Source organism: Gymnoscopelus microlampas (assembly GCF_963454915.1).
Source record: "Gymnoscopelus microlampas genome assembly, chromosome: 2".
NCBI lineage: Eukaryota > Metazoa > Chordata > Actinopteri > Myctophiformes > Myctophidae > Gymnoscopelus > Gymnoscopelus microlampas.
In genome coordinates, this window is record NC_139939.1 from 59,138,034 (window position 1) to 59,147,125 (window position 9,092).

Consider the following 9,092-nt stretch of genomic DNA (forward strand, 5'->3'; position numbering starts at 1 on the left):
GTACTTGGTTTACATGTGATCCTAGTTTACTGAGACACTACACAGTCTCTCTATATTCTATGTATGTGTTTACCTTGATTATGGTCACTCTGGATAAAGAGTGTCTACGAAATGCCTTAATTGCAGCTTCATACGGTTTTGCTATTGCCAAAAACATGGCATTAATGTAAATAGATGGTGTTTTTTTCCCCTCATGACAAAAAGGGGCACTAGGGTTGATGTGGTTCAAGAAAAGTGTAAGTGTGTTTGTGTGTCTCCTCCAGAGCCTGTCTGTCCACTCTCTGGACATCGTCAATGTGGAGACAGGGGTGAGTAAATGTGTCAACACTAAACATTAACCTGACTGGAACATTAAGCCGATCTACAGTACAGGCTCATTGTGTCACATACTGTAGCAGGCTTGTAGATTGGCTATTTCAACTATTTCTTCTGAGCTTTCTGAATACTGCTCCTGACTCACCATGTCTACTTATATAATCGGAGAATTGCTACTTCCGCCGCTGATGCAACACCCACTCCATGCATTTGGACCTCTCGCCGCTGACGCCATACCCACAGTATTGATTTGGACTAAACACAACAACTAAATATGACATGTCACCACAACACCAGCCACAACACCAGCCACAACATGCGCTGAATTTACGGGTGGCGTAGGGTACTTCTCATTGCTCACTACACATTTTCCACCTCGCAACATAATTAATTCTCTACATTCCTCCATACATATAGCGCTACAGACTGTAGTTCATTCTCTACATTCCTCCATGCATACAGCGCTACAGACTGTAGTTCATTCTCTACATTCCTCATACAGCGTTACAGACTGTAGTTCATTCTCTACATTCCTCATACAGCGCTACAGACTGTAGTTCATTCTCTACATTCCTCCATACATACAGCGTTACAGACTGTAGTTCATTCTCTACATTCCTCATACAGCGCTACAGACTGTAGTTCATTCTCTACATTCCTCCATACATACAGCGTTACAGACTGTAGTTCATTCTCTACATTCCTCATACAGCGTTACAGACTGTAGTTCATTCTCTACATTCCTCATACAGCGCTACAGACTGTAGTTCATTCTCTACATTCCTCCATACATACAGCGTTACAGACTGTAGTTCATTCTCTACATTCCTCCATACATACAGCGCTACAGACTGTAGTTCATTCTCTACATTCCTCCATACATACAGCGTTACAGACTGTAGTTCATTCTCTACATTCCTCATACAGCGCTACAGACTGTAGTTCATTCTCTACATTCCTCCATACATACAGCGTTACAGACTGTAGTTCATTCTCTACATTCCTCCATACATACAGCGCTACAGACTGTAGTTCATTCTCTACATTCCTCATACAGCGCTACAGACTGTAGTTCATTCTCTACATTCCTCCATACATACAGCGTTACAGACTGTAGTTCATTCTCTACATTCCTCCATACATACAGCGTTACAGACTGTAGTTCATTCTCTACATTCCTCCATACATACAGCGTTACAGACTGTAGTTCATTCTCTACATTCCTCATACAGCGTTACAGACTGTAGTTCATTCTCTACATTCCTCCATACATACAGCGTTACAGACTGTAGTTCATTCTCTACATTCCTCCATACATACAGCGTTACAGACTGTAGTTCATTCTCTACATTCCTCCATACATACAGCGTTACAGACTGTAGTTCATTCTCTACATTCCTCCATACATACAGCGTTACAGACTGTAGTTCATTCTCTACATTCCTCCATACATACAGCGCTACAGACTGTAGTTCATTCTCTACATTCCTCCATACATACAGCGTTACAGACTGTAGTTCATTCTCTACATTCCTCCATACATACAGCGTTACAGACTGTAGTTCATTCTCTACATTCCTCCATACATACAGCGCTACAGACTGTAGTTCATTCTCTACATTCCTCCATACATACAGCGTTACAGACTGTAGTTCATTCTCTACATTCCTCCATACATACAGCGCTACAGACTGTAGTTCATTCTCTACATTCCTCATACAGCGCTACAGACTTCCGACCATCGAGGGCTTCCATGGCTCTGGGGTCGCCCATGAGGTCAGGGATGCACGTCAGGGCCAGTGGCTCCGCAGGAGACGCCTGGACGGGGCTCTGAACAAAGTGCCTGTGGGCTTCTACCAGAAGGTCTGGTGCATCCTGCAGAAGGTAGGTCTGATACACTGTGGTCTTCTACCAGAACGTTATGGAGCATCCTGCAGAAGGTAGGAGGACAATGATGCCCATGGCCATGACACCAGAAGAAGATCATCTGACCTCGTTCCCCCAAACATTCATCACAAACAGGGTGTAAAATGCATTCTACTGCTGCCACCAAAATGTGGAATGAACAACCAAAATACATGAACCGCCAGAGATTATTCATAATAAACTCACCCAATGCCAGAGATTTGTGTTTTATAACCTTTTTCAACCGGTCACAAAAAAATGATATCCATTATAATCCGCGATCGGATGGTGTTTATAAACAAACAGGACAGATCCACCAGCAGTCAAAGGGATACGTTTTTTCTCTCTCGCTCCCCCTCTGTGGAACAGAGCAGCGGAAACAGCCTTCAGACGCCATATCCGTGTGGCTGTTCTGTGCTTTCACCGCCCTCCCCGGAGGCCATCTTAGCTTAGCTTAGCTTATGATCGGGTTTCAGATCGTTAGTAAACATAAAGAGGATAACTGTTCGTCGTCCAGAGAAATGAAAATATAACCGGAACTTTCCGTTTGTTTTTTATACCGTGTGAAAACCATGATGTCTGGCCAAAACCTGGAAAAAAATAAAGTTCATGCAAGATAAACCCGGAACCGGAAACAGGTTATGGATATTTTCTTCAAGGATACGTTAAAAGCGGAAGGGGAAGAGAAAAAAAATCAAGGATGGTACAGAAAATAACGCGATCGTCCAATAAACCGCAAAAATACGCAAAAAGACCCTAGCCCGTAGAACTACTGGCTTGGCGGGTAAAGATCTAGACTCCCTTCCCAAACTCAAAACTAACCCAAAAGAAAGTCTGACCTTAAAACGAGGTCTTCACAGTGGAGGACAGTAAAATCAACTTTTTCAACGTAACTATAGTTATGTTTGATATCATCTTTCACTGGTATATTTTCCACATAAATGTGTTTTTTGAAATCTTCTGTAAACACTATTTTTAGTCGTGAGTTTCTGCCCCAGACACTCGCACCAAAATGACACAGGTACCAGAAATGTATGTATTTACATGTATTTAGAGGTTAATGCATGCTGTTTATTATCATTCACTGACAGTAAACGTATTGATTCTGTATTTAACTATAATCCTGTCTGTCTTTCAGTGCCATGGACTTTCCATTGAGGGATGTGTCTTATCATCATCAGCTACTAGAGAGGTCTGTCTGTCTGTCTGTCTGTCTGTCTGTCTGTCTGTCTGTCCCAGTGGTTCTCAAAGTGGGGTCCCCCACGGGTCCTTGGGGGGGTTCCAGGGGGTCCCCAGCCAAAGCGGTTAACATGATAATCTTCTAACCACTTTTTCCATTTATATTAACTATTCAAAAATAGCAGATCTACGAGCTTCTACATCTACAATCTTTGACATTCTTTTGAAAAATATATTTTTACATAAATCTTCTCTTCTGGGGGGTCCCTGACACAAAACATTTTCAGATGGGGGGGGGGGGGGTCCGCCGCCAAATACATATCAATTTGAGGGTCCTTGACTTGAAAAGGTTTGAGAAACGTTGGTTGAACCTGGTTCTCAAACGTCTGTCCATAATCTGTCTGTCTGTCTGTCTGTCTGACCAGCCGTTCCAAACATCTGTCTGTCTGTCTGTCCATCATTACCTTATGTTATGTTTATTTATTTGACGTCACAATCACACTGGACCAACCAGATGCATTGTTTAACCCATTCAATTCGGGAACGCATAGCTGTGTCATTCTTTTTCTTTTTAGCTATAACCATTATTTCTGTCAGATAACTCACAAATAGATTGAACCAATATTATAGACCAAATATATTGAAGCAATATCATAGAATGAGAATACAAGTGTGGATGTAATATTTTATCTTGGCGTTCAGGCTCTGCTATATTTTTTCTCCCTGCTCAGCACAATCATACAGCCATCATTAACCATTAAGAGCAGGGAGATAGATATACATAACCAACCCCCCATGGGGAACAGACCAATAGCAGAGCACCTACTGGTGGTGCTGGGGTGGTGGTGGGAGCAAACGCTGCATGACAACAAGCTAGAACACACAAGCGGATGGAATGCCAGATTCAAGAGAACTTAAATACCCGCCCAAATGGACAGCTGATTGCCATGTCAGTGTATGATGTATGGATCTTGCATGACGCTGTAAACAGCCACTGTTAGTGAGGGTTAAGAAAAGGACTGTATAGGGACTGGTTTTAGTGGCTTGCTGGTCCAGCTTCCACACTTCACCCAGGGGTGTCGATTAGAACACAGGACAGACAACTTCTCTCATGTAAGGATTTTACTGAAGACTTCAATGAGCACAGTACAGTACAACAATGGTGTGTGGTGTATTTTGCATTAACGCACAGAAACTTAGAGTGTATTCGAGCACAATGTCTGAGAACTGCGACACACTTCTGACCGTCCGTCTGAACCGTCTGAACAATTTGTTTGATGTGACACCGTACGCTCTGAAAGATCAAGAGCGCTGATTAACCGCAGGTGCGTGCAAGCAGGATTAGGGTCATGATGACCTGTGCACACCCTTAACGAGCACACACACTTAACTCTCTCACTGGCAGCCTTTTGTACAGCCGCCCCCAAATAGCGGAAGCTATTTGCTTAAACAAAAGTCTGCCCACTGGGGGAGGCCAAGGGACCACCAGCATGACAACTGTGTCCTCAGTGAGACTGTCCTTGGTGGCGTGCCACTTCTGGCGGGCTTGCAATGCAGGTTTGTAACGCCTGATGAAACTTGAAAAGAAGTGATCTGGCAAGATCCGAAAGTGCCTCCACCTGCGTCTGCAGCGGAGCTCTTTATCTGGGTACACAACTTGAGGAAGGGATCCGTCGAGCCGCCCCATCAACAGGAGACTTTGCCCACTGCGGGCAGCTGGTAGGTCAGCCATCTTGGGGATTGGCAGTCGAGACTTCCATCGACTGCACTCTTCACAGGCGTGCTTCTGGCGACGGATAGCCTCACGCCCTCGGAGGATCCACAGTGTGCGGCACATCTCTGCAAACACCCGCTCTGGGCGAGGGTGACACAGACGCCTGTCGTACTCCTGCATCAGGAGTTCACCGGCAGGGCGGCTTGAATTTTGCACAATGGGGTGCAGCGTGGCTGGCTCCTGGTCTTCCGATCTTTGTAGTCTCCCACCGACTCTGATGATATCATCAGACTTGTCGAACTCCGGGGGTGGAGTTGGAAGGCAGCTACTAGATGGAACAGGCTTGTTGGCTCTCAAGAGACGCAGCTCATCTGGGATGCTGTCCCCTTGGGCTTGCTGGAAGATGAGGGTGTCACTGTCAGCTTTCTGATAGTCGGCAGCTGTACTATGTTGGTCTGCCGCCCCGTGAAGCGCCCGCTTCACTGGGGTAACATCAAGGAGCTCCCTCCGGGTGTTACACTGGTCTGCGTCTGGAACTTGCGGGTCATTCACTGTGGATGTGACTTCGCAGAAGGTTGACTTACGGAGTTCTGACTCCTCTTCCTCAGCTGAGGCGGTTGGCTTCACTGGCCACTTGTCTGGGACTGTCATCGTCAGGAGGCACTGCTGTGGCCGTGACTGTTGTTCCACCATCCCAGTGGGGCCTTGTAGCACCCACCCCAGTCTCGTTCTTATGGCCGCTGGTCCCCCCGGCGGACCCAACCGCACTGGCTTGTTGGGGGTGATGAGATGTGGGTGGTCGGCTCCAATGAGGATGAGTGGGCGGACATTATCGAACTGCTCTAAGGGAAGACCTGCGAGGTGTTTGTACCTCTTCTGCAGGCTGGATACAGGATAGGAATGATCAGCCAATCCTAGGCGAGTTGCAGTGAAGGCTCCACTGATGGGGAAACTTCTCTTGGGCTGTGAAGCAGGGGAAACACGGAGGGATACCGAGGCGCCTTGGAGCGTTTGGACATCCTGACGGATGGTTCTGAGGGCGAGATTCTCTGGCGTGCCCTGTAGGTTAAGCTTCTCTGCTGCAGCCGGAAGGAGCATTGTGCGCTCGGCCCCGTCATCCAATATGGCATAGGTATCTAGGGTGCGTTTACCGTGACGCAGGATTACTCTGATGACCTTCAGCAGTACACGGTTGCGGCCTGTTGGTCGATCTAGGTAGAGTGTGTAGACAGCGGGTGCACTCTGTTCTGTTGGCGCACTCTGGTCTGTTGGCTCCTCCTTAGGAGCCCTGCTGTTGACCTCATGCAGGACTTGCAAATGTTTGCCCTGGCAGATGCCACAGGGCTTTTTGAGGGTGCACTGTGCCGCCCGATGGGACCTTCCACAGCGCCAGCATTTGTGGTTGGAGCGGATCCACTCAGTGATTTGTGCCTTAGTGAGCTTCTGGATGGCTGAACACTGGTTCAGGTAATGTGCATCCTTGTCGCAGTAGGGACAATATACCTTTGCTTTGGCACTCTTCCTTGCCGAGACAGGTGATGTAACATCTTCAGCTCCATGGAGGACAGATATTGAACGCTTTCCCTGACGACTCTCTGACTTCTGGTTCTGGGTTTCTTTCTGCCCTTTGCTAAATGACTGGCCATCAAAGTCTTGGCACCAAGACTCGCACTGGAGCCATGCAGCAAAGTCCTGAAGTGAGTACATGGCACCTGGGCGGTGGATCATGGAGCGACGAAAGTCTGATCTCATTTCAGGGGGCAGCTTACTGAGCAGGCGTGCTACATGAGACCCACAGCCTAGCTCACTCTCGCCTTCTCGGCCAAGGGTCTTCAGCAGTCCCACCAACGACTGAACTTGTAAGGCAAACCTCTCAAAGGCTGCGGCGTCACCGCGGTGGATATCAGGGGAGTCCATGACACTGGCGATCTTCTTTAGTGCCACCTGGTGTGGTTGCCCGAACCGTTCATTCAGAGCTGCCATGGTGTCTGAATACGGTGTGGCAGAGTGGAGGTATGAGTCCGCTACTAGACTTGCCTCCTCTAGCTTAAGGTGATCTGTTAATATTTGGTACTTGAAGAGCTCTGTGGCATCGGCTGGCAACAGGTTCTCTAGAGCGATCTTCAATTTGGCGAACTGACTTGGGTCTCGCTGACTCAAGTGTGGTATAGTGGGCCTGGGCCCCCTATAGGTTGACTCTGCTTGAGAGGGTCCACTGTAGGACTGCCCGGCGGATGCCTGTCCTGGCCCAAGCGCCTGGGCCGGTGGCTGTTGCCTGGAGGCTGTTAGTTGGGGTGCGGCCAGATGCGCTGTAGGCCTGTGAGTCTGCTGACTTGTATTGCGTGGAGCTGGAGTGGAGCTGTAGTTAGGCCTTTCAGCCGGCTCCTGATCAATGGACCTTGTGTGGCGGCTACCACCCACTGCTGGTATCACTTCCGTAAGGCGGCTTACAGTCTCCATGAGCTGCTTCATGTCGTCCTTAAGTGATTTCAGATGTGCAATGTCCTTCTCGATGGCCAGCTGAGATCTATGAAGCTGCATGTTCTCCTCCCACATATCCTCCAACTCCCTGTCGCGGCTGGATGAGCCATGGGACTCTCGTCGAAACCTGCCATGCTGGAGTTGGGAAGGGGTGGCCTGATGACAGCTGAGAGAGGTCGTCTTGGCTGCTCCCTCCTCCATCTGTTGTTGCTCGTCTTCGTACTGTACTGTGCTCAATGGATCCATCCTTATCCTGAAGTAAAGCGTAGATCCGGCTCGAAGGACCTCAATGTTAGTGAGGGTTAAGAAAAGGACTGTATAGGGACTGGTTTTAGTGGCTTGCTGGTCCAGCTTCCACACTTCACCCAGGGGTGTCGATTAGAACACAGGACAGACAACTTCTCTCATGTAAGGATTTTACTGAAGACTTCAATGAGCACAGTACAGTACAACAATGGTGTGTGGTGTATTTTGCATTAACGCACAGAAACTTAGAGTGTATTCGAGCACAATGTCTGAGAACTGCGACACACTTCTGACCGTCCGTCTGAACCGTCTGAACAATTTGTTTGATGTGACACCGTACGCTCTGAAAGATCAAGAGCGCTGATTAACCGCAGGTGCGTGCAAGCAGGATTAGGGTCATGATGACCTGTGCACACCCTTAACGAGCACACACACTTAACTCTCTCACTGGCAGCCTTTTGTACAGCCACATAGAATGAGCATGCATGTAACCTCTCGAGTGTATGCTGCCCGAACTAACTCGTAGGCTACCTATCATTTTATACTTTGGGTTAGGGTTAGGGTCGCACACATTTTTTTCACCCTAACACATGAAAATGTGTTAAAATCTTTGAATCCATATGTGTTTGTTAAAGCGAAGGCAGATCTACAAGCTCACAATGCGCCGCGATGCGACGCATTGTGAGCTTGTAGATCTATTTTCAAAAGATGTTTATACATTTGAAAACTTGAAATGGGACATTCTGCATAATGAGTGCTTTTACTTTTGGTACTTTTAAGTACATTTTGATGCTTATACTTGTGTACTTTTACTCAAGTACAAGTTTTGAATTCTGGACTTTTACTTGTAACCAGTGTTGATTTCGTCGACTAAAACTATGACGAAATGTTTTTGTCGACTACCTTTTTTCACAACGAAAACAAATAAGAACTAATAAATAAAAACTAAGCTATGACGACTAAGACTAAATATACTGACAATTTCGTCAACAAATAAAAACTAGATTAAAATGTTAGGGAGTGGACTAGTGGAGAATAGATCCAGTAGAACTAAAAGACTATATGCTTTATGCTCAGGTGTTGCGCTCTGAAAATAGCAGATCTACAAGCTCACAATGCGTCGCAGCGCGACACATTGTGAGCTTGTAGATCTGCTATTTTCAGCATACAACCAAGTGTAAAATCAGCCATTACGACGCCATCAATGCACCGACAACATACATTTTAGTCGAAATCAACTGTAGATTTAGTC

General features: G+C 46.8%; 1 protein-coding gene across 2 annotated transcripts in view; it reads left to right on the forward strand.

The window, feature by feature from the left end:
- LOC311056770 (phosphorylase b kinase regulatory subunit alpha, skeletal muscle isoform-like) overlaps positions 1–9,092 on the forward strand; it is a 45,074-nt gene that overhangs the window by 31,743 nt on the left and 4,239 nt on the right. For both annotated transcript variants that reach the window (XM_084073576.1, XM_084073577.1), the window contains 3 exons: positions 264–308; positions 2,038–2,199; positions 3,359–3,412. In XM_084073576.1, coding sequence (XP_083929702.1) covers positions 264–308; positions 2,038–2,199; positions 3,359–3,412 — 261 coding nt within the window. The remainder of the gene's footprint in view (positions 1–263; positions 309–2,037; positions 2,200–3,358; positions 3,413–9,092) is intronic.